At 36.4% G+C, this 18,267-nt stretch overlaps 1 protein-coding gene across 1 annotated transcript; it reads left to right on the forward strand.

Moving 5' to 3' along the window:
- The first annotated feature begins 229 nt into the window (after window positions 1-229).
- On the forward strand, window positions 230-18,057 carry LOC114539346 (protein transport protein Sec23A-like). The gene is given in 23 exon segments (XM_028559976.1): window positions 230-391; window positions 1,177-1,295; window positions 1,639-1,696; window positions 2,645-2,731; window positions 3,534-3,611; window positions 4,254-4,325; window positions 4,420-4,506; window positions 5,263-5,357; window positions 5,712-5,856; window positions 7,329-7,388; window positions 7,637-7,735; window positions 8,097-8,212; window positions 8,471-8,594; window positions 9,111-9,191; window positions 9,439-9,528; window positions 9,985-10,129; window positions 10,691-10,881; window positions 11,094-11,167; window positions 12,051-12,138; window positions 12,484-12,570; window positions 12,735-12,890; window positions 17,787-17,862; window positions 17,865-18,057. Coding segments are annotated over 23 exon segments (2,304 nt in total). The 5' UTR covers window positions 230-289; the 3' UTR covers window positions 17,939-18,057.
- Window positions 18,058-18,267: the final 210 nt, after the last annotated feature.

The following is an 18,267-nucleotide window of genomic DNA, read 5'->3' on the forward strand; positions in this document are numbered from 1 at the left end:
CTTTCTGGTTAGTTGTATATATACTGCATTACTTCCCCCATTTCCCCGATTCCCTGTTCCCCCTTTTAAAGATAGCCGGTAGGTACCACCACACTGTGGTAAGTACCCTCTGGGGAACTTCATTTCCTCGACTGCTGGGAGGATCTCGGGAGTATTCGGAATATGCTCGGAATTCTTGACGAGTTACGAATGTCTCGCGCATGTCCGTTCTTGACACCGACGTGGCTGACTTGTAAGAGCAAGAGAACATTGTTTTCATATGAAATAAACTGAGAAAACTGATTTAAAAATGTCTACGTACCAAGAATTTATCCAGCAGAATGAGGATAGAGATGGAGTACGATTCAGTTGGAATGTCTGGCCTTCAAGCAGGCTTGAAGCCACTAGAATGGTAGGAAACATCAAATGTTGTATTTGGTCTTGTCAAACACGTTGTTTCATGATATATATATCCTACACAAGGACCTGCTAAACTTTGAATAAATTCTGTGTAGAAAATACATTTAAATTAGAAAGATTCGTGTATATGATTTGGAAGAATAACATTTTGTTTAAATTTTCCATTTAAAAAGACCACAACTTTGAACACTCAAAAGCATGGAACATGTTTGAGATGCCATACTATAAATTTCTGAGATTTGCATTACTACAATTTCCTTCACTTGCATAGTGGTATAGATAATTTAGTATCTTATGTGCATTCCTTTGTGCATTCTGGGTTACAGATTTGCTCTAATTCTAGGAGCATTGTAATGAGACGTTTACTCAAAAAGAAAGTAATTAGAATGGCTGTGCATAATTCAAGATAAGATGGTTTTGCCAAAATAAAGGCTACCATGATGAAATATTTCACCAGAATGATTTTAAATGTTAATGTATCTGAGAGTCAATCCATTACGATTTTGTGGCACAGGATACAGTAATTTCTCAGCGATTAAAGGGTCTCAATTGCAAGTGGAATTCATACACTTTTCAAATTTAAGCCAGGAACAGTCAGAGGGATGTGTAAACTATCTGTTCCCAACAGGAATTGAATGTAATTGCCTTTGCTTGAGTTTGAAAGATTCCATCCATAATTAAGACCCTCTACCCATTAGAAATTGCTCATGTTTCTGTAGCTTAGTGCTTGGTGCATCCTGGATCTGAACTAGTCAGTTTCCTTTTCTTACGTTATAGGTGGTTCCAGTAGGATGTATGTACACACCATTGAAGGAAAGGCCAGATTTACCTCCAATATGTTATGATCCAGTTGTCTGTAGTCGTAACAGTTGCAAAGCAATTCTGAATCCTTTCTGGTGAGTTATCAAGCACATAGTATGTAGTGGATCTAAGTTTTCTATTTTCTCATAATCTTAAAATTATAGATGCATGTATTTTCAGTACGTAACTTGACTGCAGAAATCATGGCTATGTACACAGACATGATTGCCATAATATTGTAATTTATATATGGGGCTGTTGCAGTATTTTGCGATATCAATAAATGTTTTTTTTAATATCAGTCCGATGTGAATGACTGTTTCTGAAACAATGCATTGATTGCAATATCTTTTCATATATTACAACACTCCTGTTCATAAGTTTGGTATTTGACTATTCTTCCTGATTAATTGTGTCAATTTACTCTTTATTTAATAGCCAAGTGGACTACAGAGCTAAACTCTGGCATTGCAATTTTTGTTTTCAAAGAAATGCGGTGAGTTTTTTGGAATAATGCATTTGTCATTCCAAGTAACTATGCAATATTTTTGCTTATTTCACTGTTAGCAAAATTTGAAATATGTATATATGATATTTGTATACTACATGTATCACACACAGTAAAATTTCTATTGGTACATGAAAAATCACATAGTGCACCTAAATGGGCCTTAATTGATTCCATTTTTAATTAACTGGAAATGAAACCAAATGCATTTGTTGCTGAAACTGATATCTGGCATTGTTTCTCATCCTTCTTGAATTGATCAATGTTTAAACCTAAAGCTACAGCAGATAGAGGACTAGTACATAATTAAATTAGCTTGTGGTTAGACCCTATAAGTGCCTTTTCAATGTTGCAATATTAAAAATTATGAGTAGTTGCACTCATGAAGGCCTGGGTTAACAGACTGGAACTTGCAATATTACAAATACTTTTGTGGTGTACCGGCCTATACAAGCTAATTTAGTATAGTGATTTTAATTTAGTATAGTGATTTTAATTTAGTATAGTGATTTTAATTTAGAATAATGATTTTAAGATGTCACCATGCAAATTAAATTACAAGAATATTAATTATTAAGTAGAGAACTAGTTGAAGACATATTTGTAAGCAGCTGCCCTCTTATCTTGTTTCAATGAATTGCCTTTAAATTTTCTGTACTTTATTTCATGCAATTTATTTATGAATATTTTCTAGAAAAAACTAAAAACACAGGACAGTTTCTGATTAAAAATCCTCTACCATTATGTAACAAAAAGAAAACATGATGAGGCAATGTTCATTTTAAGAAGCATTAGTTATATTTATGAAGCATTCCTTGTATAACAAAATACCCTTCACTGAAAATCCTTACCTTTCCATTCCTCTGTCATTCCTTTATTTCCAGACAAAGTAATCCAATGTAGTGATTTTGACTGTGTTTTCTATTATTTCTGCAGTTTCCTCCACAATATGCTGGTATCAGTGAGCAACATCAACCTGCTGAACTGATTCCCCAGTTTTCCACCATTGAGTACACTGTTCAGGTAAATTTCTTTATCTATTTGATCTACCACTATATATGCAGCTAAAATTGACCTGGTAATAATGGTTGTCACTTGTTTCCAACCGTCAAAATGACACAGCATTATTATATTACTATACTAGTTTCACCAGCTTCTGGGTTGGCATATTAAAATAATTTTAACTCTTGGTTACAGTTAGGAAGTGGTTAGGGTTAGGGCATTTTCCATGCAAGGCCGAGGATATTCAGTCAAGAGAAATGATGTTATGTCATTATTTTTTTTGGAAAGTGACAACCCCTGGTATTGGCTGGTAATACTCTAAATAAACTGAATAAACTTTATACAGTATGCACATAAAAATCAAAGCAAAAATAAATAAATGAACTGTCTAGATAACTAAGAAAAGTATTTATGTGTTTCACAATCAACACAATATGTCAATACACTAACACAGTATTTAGATCCCTAATCTAACCAATCCTAAAGCATGATTCTCTGGTCACACATGTGACATTGCTGTTTCTTCAGGCTTCATATTTTGCATGTAACAAAATAGAATAGCATTGTCACATGTGTGAGAAGAGGATCACCCTAAAGCTAAAACTTGGACGTATTAGGAAATTACATACCATGCAATGATACTCAAAAAGAAGGTCTGCGGGCATTCATTATTTTAGCTTTGTTTTTAATAGCTACTGAATATATACATCTAGAGTGTTATTTGGACACTAGGTTTTTCATTCAGATCATTAATGGTACTTAATTACTCATAATAACTCTGATTAATAAGTACTTTATGTTTCAACTTGTGTAATTTTCATAGCGTGGCAATCCAGGACCATTGATATTCTTACTTGTTGTTGATACTTGTATGGATGAAGAGGATCTGCAGGCGGTGAAGGTGAGTGACAGCTCTCTCCTTGTATCAGGTTTCCTTGTGAACTCTTATCCAAATGCAACTGCAGGTTAAGGTGGCTCTATACCCTTTCCAAGCAAAGAGGACTAGGTTTGAGAGTGATACATCTCGCACAAGTTTTAAATCTCTCATAAAAATTATATCCATTTATACTGCAAAACTCTATGGAGCCTCCTTAAAATGGTTCGGCAACCTGCATTGTGGCCATATTTGTTCCCTTTGCCCAATGAAAATATGAAGTTCTTTCAAATGTAGCTCATCAGAAGAGGTTAACCTGTTATTTGGAAACAGTGTTTTCGCTGCCCAGTACAATCTGGCATTAGCCAAAAATTGAACTTTTTTTATTTTTTAACATTTGCGCTTGGTTATTTTTATAAGACCAAGTTCCAGTTCATTTTAATATTTCACGTGTAGAACTAATTTAACAAACGGGAAAATAACATTCATGTTAATAGCATGTAGAATTATATTTGCATTTGGAAATATTTCCATGATAAAGATAGAAAACATTTCTTTGGTTGAAGTCTATTTTGGCATCAAATTTTTCATCTTTACACTTTATTAAGACTGTCGCTATTTAAATATTGTGTAAATGGAAAAGGTTACTTTTTTATTTCTTTTGTTTAGGAATCTCTGCAGATGTCTTTGAGTTTAATGCCACCAAATGCCCTGGTGGGGTTGATCACTTTTGGAAAGATGGTAATAATGGCCTTTGTCATTAAACTATATTCCTATTCTGCGTAATGATTAATGTCTATATACTGAATTTTCTAATTCATCATCATGGTTTCAGGTTCAAGTTCATGAGTTGGGTTGCGAAGGTTGTTCGAAGAGTTATGTATTCCGAGGAAGCAAGGACTTAAACTCGAAGCAAATACAGGTGAGAATCAAGTGTACTGTCACATCGGTGTTCAGTCATTCTGCAACCTGAGTCGATTTAGAGCCGTTATAGGGTATGACGCCGCGTTTAGAGTGTGCCGGAATTGCTAGTTTTAACGTCAATGTCCCCCGTTAGAAGTCATGTTTGTCTAAAATAAGGTTAATCTGATGTTAATGTACAATTTAAGCTCTTCAACTCTGGCTCACTGTGCCGGTGCTTGTATCAGTAATATCAACGTAAAACTTCAATAAATAATTTTTTGGGGCCGGTTGTACGATAGCCGGATAGTGCTATCCACCAAATAGTGAATTTTTCAACGGTTTTAAAATGCCAGAGAAAAAATGAAATTACAGATTTGGAGCTAGCCATTGTTAAACTGAATTATTAATCTAGGAATTAAACCAGGTTGGGTTATACCTAACCACGGGCAATTTTGAAGCGATCAAAAAACACACTATCCGGCTTTAGTACAACTGACCCCTGTAGTACATGTATATAGTACATGCATGTATATCCTTAAACTATAGTAGTATCAATACTGTAGAGAGAGTACACGCTATTTAGGCTATTTAGAGCTGCGGTAACGATTTATACTGTGGTTTCTGCTGTGCTTTCCTGCCCGGGACAACCTTCTGTCCTCCTCCCCCCCCTGTGAAATCTCTGTTTGCGTCTGTCAGAGTGTAAAATGGTGAAGTTATTCACGATAGTTAAAGTTTATTGTATTCAATATCCTCACCGTTCGTTGTATTTCTGTAGCAAATGCTTGGTTTAGGTGGTGGTGCCCGCCAACCGAATGCCCAGCCTGGTGCTCGAGGCCAGATGCCGTCACAAGGCAGTGATATTTTCAACAGGTTAGACGTTGGTGTAAAATACAAACACATGCGTGCACGTTACTTGTGCATCACCCGAACACGTTGTGCATCATGCACGTACACCCACAGCTAAAACGTTGAGTTCTGCTATTGTAAAGTCCGAGTGTCAAGTGTCATTTCACTCATTTTGGCCCAACGAAATCATTTTCTGACTTCGAAAGTCTCCTCGTAGGCATGATCGCTCCTTGCGTCTTTGATATATGTTTTTTTTAATACAGTCTGTCATTATACTGTAAAATGTTTATGAGACCCCTCACCAGTGAACGAAAATATTCCCTTCAGACATTCAATTTTTTGCTCTAAAGAGAACACGTGCGAATCTTGTCCCTATAGGTTTTTGCAACCGGTACATAAATGCGACATGAGTCTGACAGATCTGCTGGGTGAACTACAGCGAGATCCCTGGCCTGTGGGCACTGGTAAACGACCATTGCGATCAACTGGCGTGGCCATGTCTATCGCAGTTGGACTGCTTGAGGTAAAAACACAATCACAGTCAATATACGCATGAATGGTTGGGACACATGGCAAAATTTAAAGTAATAATATTGAACTAGGATTGAATGTCGGGACGGCTTCACCATGCAAAATCTATTCTTATATTCTTGCACGTTTGCATAGTGACATCAATTATAAGTAAATTAGCTTGTAGGTACACCACGTAAGTATTTAATAGTGCAAAGCTTTCGGTCCGTTAACCCTGGTCTTCATCAGTGCAATTACTTGAAAAAACATTTACACGTCACTTAAAATAAATAAAGAAAAGGGCTCAAAATTGATATGAGCGAAAATCTCTTCATATATTCTCAGAGTTGCAAAAAGAGTTCAGCCTTCCTCCGGTAGGATTTCAAGTTTTGAAAACCTTCCTCAAAATGAGGTTACGTGACCGAGTCAAGTGGCAACCAGCATAAAGAAATGTTTGGTTTTTTGGTACATGCATGTGATCAATTAGAGTGTTCAACTTTGAACCTTCCTCACAAACCTAATTCAAAGCAAACCTTCCTCCGGGTGGCACCCGCATACCCGCAGCTTTTTTGCAACTCTGTATATTCTATGAGCGAATAGCTACGAATTACTCTTTTTAATTCTTTACTGAATTTTGGCTAATAAAAGCAGTGAATTATTTAACGTACAAAATTTGAAAAACTCAACTACAGTTGCATTCCCCCCAAATTTGTTATCTTACCCCAACATGGTTCGTGTTCCGTGCATTGTGATACTGGCAAATAAAGATGGAAAAACACCATGTTCCTTTGAGGTGTGTTTAAATGATAAGTAAAATGTGTTTTCAAGCAATTGCACTGATGAAGGCCAGGGTTGACGGACCGAAAGCTTTGCAGTATTAGAAAAAATACTTACGTGGTGTTCCTACATGCTAATTTATTTACTTAAAATCTATTCTAATCTATTTTATTTCTAATATTCACCAGTATCTACATATACATGTATACGCGCTTGTGACTAAACGAAATACTTTTATTGTAAAAAAATAGGAGCAATAGGGTGATGATCTGAAATGGCGGGAAGGACTGGAACTAGTTGTGAAATAAAAATCCATTTCCCGTTTGAAACAACTTGAGTTCTCTTACGATTTCAGTGCTATAGTTCTTATGTTAAACATAATCACAAAACTTCGCCTAGTTTCATAAAGAATAACGAGAGATATAATCGATTAATAACTGCAGAATGGATTTCTATTTTGACAACCCTTTTGGCGCTGATTTGCTAAAATATGAGCCCGTGATTAGCCATATCAGTTCATACAGCTTGTTTACCTCTCTTGAAATTGTTGAAGACTCTGACCATTGTTTGTGATTGTTGGAAAATATTGGGAGTAGAGATATACTCAGGCTACTGTTATATGTTGATCAGTGCTTCCTTCGCGTCATGTACAATAGGTACTGTTCTTTGTTCATATCATGCAAATTATGTTTCTTTGTATAATTTCAGTGCACCTATCCAAACACTGGTGCACGAATCATGACCTTCATTGGTGGTTCTTGTACTCAGGTAAGAATATTTATTACATTACATCATGTTGGAGTCGTTAAACAGTAGTTTAGTTTCAGTTGAGAAAATTAGCGCCGGAATTCAGGAGACGTTTTTAATTGTTTGTAAAATTATTTCATGGTTTTCCTTTTTTTAGGTAAAATATTTTTTGTATTATACAATATGTAATACATCAATGTGATTGTTTATCCGCGTAGGTAGCGTACGAATTTCCAAGGTTCCATGTCAACATGTTTGTTTTTGTTCAGGGTCCAGGCATGGTCGTTGATAACGAATTGAAGAATCCAATCAGATCACATCATGATTTGGAGAAAGACAACGCACCATTTGTGAGAAAGGCGTGCAAGGTAAAATATCGTATGAACATAAAGTATTATATATCAATTCAGATTCCCCCATTTGAGAAATCGGAGCTAATTTAATGTGTTGGGCATTTTGCTCCTTTGGACCATGTGAACAAGGCGTCAAAACGTCAAAAAATTACACTCGTCTGAACATAGCCTTGGTTTTCCTTATACCTGCATCTACAGTACTTCTAGTATATCTTAGTGCTGTTTTCTAATCTTTGCGAGGTTTTGCTTTTTAACTGCAATGCTTGAAGATTGATTATTCAAACAGATTTCTAGAAAATTACCGGCAAGCCTAACTTACATTAACGGGTGACTATAGTGAAAAGGAATGATTCGTGATTTTCCTTCTTTAATGTAGCACTTTGAAACCCTCGCCAATAGAGCTGCAGAGAATGGTCACGTGATTGATATATTTTCGTGTGCCTTGGACCAAACGGGTCTTTACGAGATGAAATATTGTCCTAATCTTACAGGGTAAATATTGGACACATTAATCTTGAGGCCCTTAAACTTTCTCTCTGTTTAAACAACTGAGTTTATCTCAATTCAATTCCTGATATTTAACTTCAATTTAACTTCGAGGTGTGAGAATCCCGATGGAGGCCATTGTCAAGAAACGATTTAATATTTGGAGAATAAAATTCCTTAGGTGGTCTTTATTCTCTCTTTGACCATTGCTCCATCTATTGTTCAGCATCGTAGAATAATTCCATCCATCGCATTTCCTTGCAGCGGTCACATGGTGATGGGAGATTCGTTCAATACAGCTCTATTTAAACAAACTTTCCAACGCATGTTTTCGAAAGACGTTCGTGGCGAATACAAAATGGCGTTTGGAGGAACGCTTGAAGTCAAGGTAGGGCTGTGAAGGGATAGCTACTGAACGGGGGAGAACACACCCTTGTAATAATAACCACTGATACGATAGTAACTATAATATCCTCTTCTTTAATAATAATCACCAATACAAATTAGCAAATCCCCGTCTATGTGTTATGTGCTCGCTCCCCTTATATATATTGTTTCTTTCTATCTTCTGTGTATGTCTCTATCTCAAATTACATGGTAACGTAACTATACTACAATAACCACTGATACTGATTGCGGGATATTGCGAAACTTTGGGAAAGCGTGAAAAAGCACGAGCCGTAGGCGATCCTGCTCGCTAGCATGATTTTCATTTGACTTCTTTGTTAGGTAATTTATACTCGTTAACCCCTACATCATGACTTAATAACACTTCCCTAGTGATCCACTTTTCCTTAGAGTTGAGAGCTGTCATGACGCTCATGCTAAGGTGCTAACGTCCCAAGACTACAGCTATGTGATTACGCACCTGCTCATTCCACCTCATTTTTGTTCTGTGTCTTAGACCTCTAAAGAACTCAATGTCTCAGGTTGCATCGGGCCGTGTATATCTATCGACAGAAAAGGACCGAATGTTTCTGAAACGGTAATTTAAATGCATCATGGTTTGTTGCCTACGACATTTTGTTTCAGTCTTTGCAGTTACACCACTAAAAGCTATCGCTCAATGACACTGATGAAAGCCCGGCTTAGCGGACTAAAAGCATAACCGTATAATAAATATTCGCTGTGTGTTAGTTAATTCTAATATAACAATTTTTCGTAAGATCTCTTAAATAATCTAGGTCGTTTGAGTGTAATGAATAATGATTATGCCTTCCGAAATGCTCTAGGAAATTGGAGTGGGTGGTACTTCGGCTTGGAAACTTTGTGGATTTGATTCAGCCACGACATTGGCCGTTTTCCTGGAAATAGTAAATCAAGTGAGTGAAGATTTCTCTGGTATTTCATATACTCGCAATTAAGATAAATTTTTTACACAATAAACTTGGAAGAGACAAAAAAATAAGGTTACAAATAGCGGCCATTTTGAAACATCATTGTTTCCATAGCAACGGCTTTCATAGTTAATCCATCAACAACGGGCTTGATACAACCGGTCCCTGTCCATTATAATCAAAAGTATTATTGATCTTTAGCCTACAATATTGGTGTTTAATTCGGTACAACAAACCTGCTATCTAGAATTTTTACAAAACTCTAGGGAGCCACCCTAAGCCATCCATCGTCTTTACAAAGCCCCCGTCGCAACTTTAGAAGTTTTATCAACCTCTTTATGTCATTACAGCCCCAATAAGTAATTATGCACTGGCTGCTCACTATTCACAATAGTTTTTAATTGACTTCTTCTAATGTATTTTTCACTTTTTTAACTTCAGCACACAGCACCGATACCACAAGGTTCACGAGGTTGCGTCCAATTTATAACACAGTACCAACATTCTAGTGGTCAGCGGAGGATACGCGTTACAACATGCGCACGAAATTGGGTAGATGCCGGAGGTTTAGCGCACGTGTCTCTGGGTAAGTGCTGGTATACTTGACGTTCATATGTGCTCCGGGTACATGTGCATGCTTTTTGGTATACGAAAAATGCATTTATGGAAATTTTTAAACGAAATTGATTTGCAGAGCAATATTTGGAAATTTAATTTGATTGGGGAAATAAATTGATAAAAGGGGAGATAAATTGATCATGTCAGGGATAATTGTGATTGTGTTATTCTAAGTTCCAACCAGACAGGCCTAAAAATTAGCTTCACCAAGTTCGCTTGTTATATAGGCTACTTTTTACAGCTTTTTCAGCTTACTCGTGAGTCGTGTGAGAGTCGTGTCCCGTGCTAGCCTAGCCTATAAAACCCACAAATATAGAAGAGACTAGATTGAGTCCGAAATATCATGCACGTATTCGAAATGTCTTCAACTAGTGGTAGCTCATGTGGAAGAGCGTTGGACAATAGTCGCGGGTACGATTCCCACAATGGTCAAGCCAATTTTTCAGCTTGCCCGTTTGGTAAATCAGAGCAGCACCATCAGAGAAACAAAAATTATGCATTTACAAGATCCAATTCCGACTTTATCCAGGTTTTGACCAAGAAACATCGTCTGTAATGATGAGTCGTATCGCTGTATTCAGAGCAGAGACAGACGAGGGGCCAGATGTGCTCAGGTGGCTTGACAGAATGTTAATCAGACTTTGTCAGAAGTTTGGAGAGTTTAATAAAGAAGACCCGAGTTCATTCCGTTTAGCAGAAAATTTTTCACTTTATCCACAGGTACAAGGATTTCGTTTGTCTCTTTTTGTTTTGACTTTTATAGATATCGTGTCCTCCACTATAATTGCTCTTACTGAACGAGTTCCCAACAAATTGACTAGATTTTTTGAGGATGTTTTCAAATCAATAGACGTTTTTGACGAATAAAATATCTCTTCGCCAGTGAATCGTTTATTGAGGTTTTCATGAAATTTATTCTGTTAACTTTTCAGTTCATGTTCCACTTGAGGCGGTCACAATTTCTACAATACTTCAATAACAGTCCGGATGAAACATCATATTACAGGTCAGTTAACATTAACATTTTGCTTTCAGCATGTAGAATAGACCTTTTCGGTAATCACCTCACAACATTATCGTTTTAAATTTAGAACCACTTAAATGAGATGGATTTCAAGTTTTACTCCCACAATCTATATGTTTAAAGGTTCGAAACATCCTTCTACAACCCGTAAATCAAAAATTATTTTTTATTTTGACTAATATGCAAATAAGCCAGAACGCGGGAACGAGGCTCGTGGCCCCTCTCGTTCACGTGTTATGGCTTATTTCCGCATTTATTGGTCAAAAAAAAACTTTTTCATGCATGCGTTGAAAAAGGATGTTTTGCATTTTCGCACATGGCTCGTGTATAAATTTAAAACGTTGTGATGTTAAAATTTTATGACGTAATTACCGAAAAGGTCCATTTAACTGTTAACGAAAGAAAATGTTTTTCAAAGTTCTCTTTTCATATTTGAATCATGGGTTAATAATAGTCCAGAAACCTTTTCAGCAGAAAATTTTGCAAAATTATTAAGAGAAAGCCCGGTAAAGTCGTCTTATGGACTAGCTCAAATAATTTAAGAAAATGCAAGGCAAAATACTCACGGAGGTTTTTGACTCTTAAAGCGAGTGCAAAACCTATTTGTTTCAGAAATATATGTTATTTTCCGGCTGCGAGGTCCGGTTTGAAAAATATTTTCCCGAGGTATCAATTTCCTAATCCTGAGACTCAGCAATGGCGACAAAAACATACGCTTTCGCTCATATTCTGGACCGTGATAAGATATCGTAAAATTCCGCCCGCTGCTACACCCAATCAGATTACAGGTGATTTGTAAAAAAATAATATTTTATATTGCCTGTTAAAAAGCTGTATTTTCATAGTTATTTTCTATTTTTTTCAGACACGTTCTCAACCGTGAAGATGTTACGAATTCCCTAATCATGATCCAACCCATTCTATATTCCTATACCTTCCATGGACCACCTGAGGTATGTTTTTAAGTTGAAATTTAAACGTCCAATTCAAGCGAACGTCGAACGGATACATGACTTGGAGTAAGCATGTGGGGTTTGCGTATAGGAGTTTTATCAACTATACGGCCTGCATAGTTTTTAGCACTAATTTAGTTACGCTCTTCAAAAGTTTACAAAATTTTGCCGCCAAACTTGGCAATTTTACTAAGTTTAGTAAATTCGGCAATTCCCTTTTTGTCAGCTAAAACGTTGTAAAAAGTTGGTCTATTAATGCAAGTGGTCCATTGTTTGTGGCCTTAAGCTGAAGTGAAATTCTTGACTTGCCAACCTCGCTTACATATAAATCTTTTTCTATTTCAGCCTGTGTTATTGGACAGCAGCAGTATACAAGGAGATCGTATTTTATTACTTGATACATTCTTCCAATTGTTAATTTACCATGGAGAGGTGAGGCTGACTAAGAGTGTTTCAATGACGCATTCTCGCATGAACTACAATCTGTTATAAATTCAGGTTTAATTAAAAATTATTTAAAAGATTACCAAATTAAAATTAAGTTAATAATTATTCAAGTTCGTATTAATTTGGAGTCTATTTTGATTTCAATTCAGACAATTGACCAGTGGAAAAAGCAAGGTTACCACAACGATCCACAACATGAAAACTTCCGACAGCTGCTGCAAGCGCCGAAAGACGACGCACAGGAAATTCTACAAACACGTTTTCCAATGCCTCGTTATATTGATACACAACATGGCGGAAGTCAGGTACGATTAGGGATTAGTCTTTTATTCCGGGGTATAAGTAAGGATAAATGGGGACACCTAGAAGGATAGACCCTTTTCTTTTACCTTTCAAGCGCGCAATGTGTGACGGTAGTTGATTTATCAAGTTCGTTCTGAGTTGTGATAGCGCTGTATATATGTTCAGGAACTTTTTATAAAATATAAAACAATAAAAACTACAGTCATCGTCGGAAGAAGACCTTATTTATTCTTCTGATGAAAACTAAAGTTTAGTCAAAGCGCGTTTTTTATCAATGTTTACCTTTACGAGTTTTATTGTTCTATATTTTAAAGAATCGAAAGCTATAATTTCAAGCGCCGCTTATTTCCTAAAGTTGAGAGCTCAAGCTTCATTTTGAGGGGCAAATTCCTTTCATGTTAAACAGAAATTCAAATTCGTGATACGTCGTCACAAATTTCTTACAAATGTTTCAATCTTCTTGGGGCCACCTTAAACGAAAGCTTCGTATTATATAGATTTGGGCTTGCATTCGGGTGACGGTTTGATTATATTGTACAAATAATGAATGTTTATGAGTGCAATGGTAAAAATATTTTCACGAGGTGAAAGATGGAATGTTCCATTCAACGAGGCGATAGCCGAGTGAAAATATTTTTACCATTGCACGAATGAAAACATTCATTATTTGTTTTATATAATACCAAAATAGACTGTGTCGTTTCAAAAATATAATTTATTAAAAAACATACTGTATGGATCAACAACCACCATATGTGCGAGAAGCATTTTGATGGATGGTATTTACTGAAAGCATTAAGAGTGCAACGGAACAAAATGTATAGTACAATTGCACTCTGGAGAGTGCAATGGAACGCTTTCCATTGCACTCTTGGGAAATGGGACTTTCTATTCAATATCACGTGATCGTCATCAACCAATTAAACGCTCTAGATTTAATGGGGTATTATATAATATAATATTATTAACATCAAGGATCAAGTGGAGTGTAGATAACCATAATCAAAACATTCAGACAATTTTATACTCAGAATTACTATATTTACACAGAAACTTTCTATTTATGCGAATAAGTACATGGAAACTTATCAATAAACTTCAAAGCTTGTAATATTTACTGCAGCGCATAGCCATAAGAAGAATACGTAGAGGTATTCAGAAAAATAACCTGTGTCGGCCCGACCAAAACAAGTGCACCATTTGCGCTGCAGACAAGACGATAAAATACCATATCTTTCGCTACGGTTGGAAGAACCAGTAAATATGAGTACTGAAGTTCACCTGTTTCAACAGACCAATATTCTATCAATATCTTATCACTTGAAGGCCAAACGTAGCTAATAACATTTTTTGAAACGTGGTCGTAAAATATACCGTTATAGCCAACTCCCTTCTCACTTGGAAAAACTCTTATAGACTTTCTTAACTCTTCTTCTGCGAAGATGTGAAACGCGTAGGAGAAATTCGAAACGGTCTTCTCGCTCGTTGCGACTATAATTTCACTATTGCTCGAAATGGACAATGCTTTTATTTCACGGTCATCGTCATTTAGACCTGTGTCGAAGCTGTTTATCAACTCCCCTGTTTTGGTGCATAAATATACCGTGATACACTTTAGCCAACTCCCACAGGCAATGACAATTCCTTTATCGTCGGTGACAGTGATTGCCACATTCTTATAAACGACATTTCCAAGAAATGTCAACACCCAACGATGGATATTTTTTCCATCCGCACTGTACGCGGATAACGTGCTGTCGCTCGACAGAACATAGAGTACGTCGTTCTTATCGACAGCCATGCCAACAGGAAAAAATATGCCATTTTCTGATGAACAACTGTATGTCTCCATCTGACCTGTAGTTCTATCGAGTTTCTGAGGACAGCGTCGGCTGCATTTAGCAAAACAGACGAGATTTCCATTATTGGTCACTACAGCCAACTGTGGAATCAAGCATGAGTGTTTCTGAAATTTCGGTAAAATGACCCAGGGTGGTGTTATTTTCATCGCCTCCATATTTGTTGAGCACATTTCCTCATGATGAAGTGCCATAAAGTAAACAACACGTTTTCTGTCGCACTTTATCATCGGCCAATCGAAAGCAACCATTCTTTTCTTCGTGAACTTCGAGATAAAATCAGCCAAGATGAAATTCATCATCTCCAGAGTTTTAACGATTTTCTCTCGGGTATCCTTCTTGAAAAGGGCTTTCACTCCTCCTTTGAAGTGCACAGAAACTATTTCTTGTAACGCAGGCATATCGTGTAGTTCTTCCAGGTAATGCAAGCAGTCATTTGCTGCGGCTTCCGGGTCGTCTACGCGTTCCAATATTCCGCTGGCAATCCGTAATTTACTCGCTAAAACTCTTTCTTCGATACTCAATGCTGTGTTATGAAATGCTTCACTCGCTTTTTCCTCAGCTTTTTTAAAAGATTGTTTGGCCGACACGAAACGTTCATTCGATTCAATCTTCAACTTCCTGATGGCATTGGCAAGTACAGCTGCCTCTCGCACGGTCGTTGAATGTTCCGCTGACTTTGTTTCAGATTTGAATGTTTGTTGAGATTGCTGTCCGCTTGGTAATTCTAGCGTCCATGTTTTTCCATCTTCAGAAGATTCGGCAAACGACGAATGCAAGCGCTTGATCCCTCGCTGTAGACAACTAATGCTCATAAAAAGATCCTTTCTCGAACTAGCATCAAGTTTCGATTGAATATCGTCCAATTTACCAACGATCAAACCTCGCAACTTCTGATCCGTGAGTCCGCCATCCTTAAGTTTCTCGGCGGCATAAGCACGAGCCTTGTCAAATATTAAACCGAATGCGGCTTTCAAAACGCCAGTGATTATTTCAGACATTGTTAGACAGCAAAGTTAAGTTCAACTGTGAGGAAATATTTTGCCGGATCACGAGATTGTCGTGGTGAATTTATGCTCAATTAACCCTCATAGATTCAGTTGTGTAAGCCAACAGGGGGTCTCGTGGGGTCATCCTGCATTACCCAAAATATAGAATTTTACGCCGTAGAAACGCACCACTCGAATTTATCATACTTGCAAAGTATTCTGGTCTCTAGTGATCTCCAAAGGTTCGCGGCCCAGTGTTTCTTACGTCTTAAATTATTGCAAGGTGTGCCTAAGGGTGAAGCTAGACGCCTAATTAAAGGGATATTCATTATTCCTTTACATTAATATATGAAGCCCCCCCCCCAAACTTAAGGTTCTAGCCACGGCACTGCTTTTGTGATCCGACCATTAAAATATACGTACACATTTTCAGAACACTGAAACAGTCTGTTTCTATTTCCATTTACTCATGCATCCAAAAAATATCGCGCAACTCCGAATCAGTATATATATATATATAAATATCAATCACGTGAGCATTAAACATTGTTTATTTCGCTAATTTTTATCTTGTTTCTCTATTATTATCAATATTGTTAACCTTACTATTATATTTATGAAATTTTTAATAAAGATTTTCACGGATTTCCCATAAAATTAACGTATGCAGTAAAATCACGTGACTGATATATACGTATATATATATATTTCAATATATATATATATATATATATATATATATATATATATATATATATATATATATATATACGTATATATATATTTCAATATATATAATAATATATATATATATATATATATATATATATATATATACACCCGTTTGCAAAAACGTTGGCCGCAGATAGATATATAGATAGATACCCGAAATCTAATTAGAATTGCATATGTTGTGTAATATGATTGAAATCCCATGCAAATGTATTCATATGCAATTCTAATTAGACTTCGAGTATCTATCCATCTATCTATCTGCGGCCAACGTTTTTGCAAATGGTGTATATATATATATATATATATATATATATATATATATATATATATATATATATATATATATATATATGTGTATATACGTGTGTGGTAAATATATATATATATATATATATATATATATATATATATATATTATTACATATATATTACTGGTGATTTCATGTCATTTTTCGAGTTGCCTAGGAAAACAACAAGACTGGGTTAAAAGACTTTAGAATGATGTCATAATGCTATTGTTTACGACACAGGCAATATCCTAAACTGTTTCCGCAGTATAATCTTATTATTATACTATCATCTTAATTAGAGGACAATGAGCTTTTCAGCCCGTCCAACACAATAGCTATACCTACTAGTTAAGCAAACAAACTCACGAAGCGTTACCTCAGCCAGTTCTCTCAAACATCAAGAGTAATTCATGCACCTCGAAATTTGTGGAGTTACGGGTTAAGTTATCTGCATATCATCGGGGGCTGTTAAGTGTTAACCAAACCAAGAGTTCTCGTGCGCGCTGGTCTCGACCATTGTCTTCATTACCTTAAATAGTCATTAGTATTTGGAAGCTGTTTATATCACGTTCCACGCCTTTCATTCGCACGACATGCAATAAATAACAGTCCAAATCTATTGGCCCATATACTTTAATATACTAACTAAAGAACTACACTAAAGTACTGTATAAATATCATTCAATTTACGTTTATGGTAAAACCGCAAAGTTTGTGTACGAAATATTGTACGAAATTCTGTTAAATGCGAGAAATGTTGGCCTTGCAAAGTTTGCAAATTTTGCTTTTGTACTTTTCACTTACACGCAGAAATTTTTACCAAAATTGGGTTGAAAATGGTAACAATTTACCCACGTGACACTGACAAACTTCGTAGCCAAAGCTTGAACTTAATTTTTGTGTGTCTTTTCTCGTTCAACGTTAGTCCACAAGGCAAATGGCCATTTTTAATACAATTTTAGCTGCTCGTCTGTATTAAATCAGATTTAACGTGACCTTTCTCTGTTTGTGTGTTGTTATTATAGGCACGTTTCTTGTTATCAAAAGTGAACCCGTCTCAAACACACAACAACATGTACGCATGGGGTCAGGATGCCGGTGGGCACGACTTGATGACGTCAGCTTGCAAGTCTTTATGGATCATCTCAAGAAACTCGCTGTCTCGAACACGTCTTGATAAGCAAGCGAATTCAAGCAATCAAATCACGAATTTTATTTTGTTCACTGTTTTTTTTCTTTATGTTTACACTACAGAGATCAATGATTAAATTAAAAGTTTATTATATGATTAAGTGATATCAAAGGTGTGAACGTCTGATTAAATGGACTGACTGAAAATAAGACCTTCGTGTTTTTAATCTTGGCCCCACGTAGCCTGTGTGCAGACGTCCTGAACCGTAGGCTAGGCCCACGCGACAACGAATTTGGAAACCGAGGATGGCGCAGTCAGGCGCACGAAATATTTTCTCTTTGAACCCAGTCCCTAACCAGTCCCACCCTTTCCTA

This window comes from Dendronephthya gigantea, unplaced genomic scaffold (assembly GCF_004324835.1).
Source record: "Dendronephthya gigantea isolate DGI-Jeju-01 unplaced genomic scaffold, DenGig_1.0 000200F, whole genome shotgun sequence".
In the NCBI taxonomy this organism is placed as follows: Eukaryota; Metazoa; Cnidaria; class Anthozoa; order Malacalcyonacea; family Nephtheidae; genus Dendronephthya; species Dendronephthya gigantea.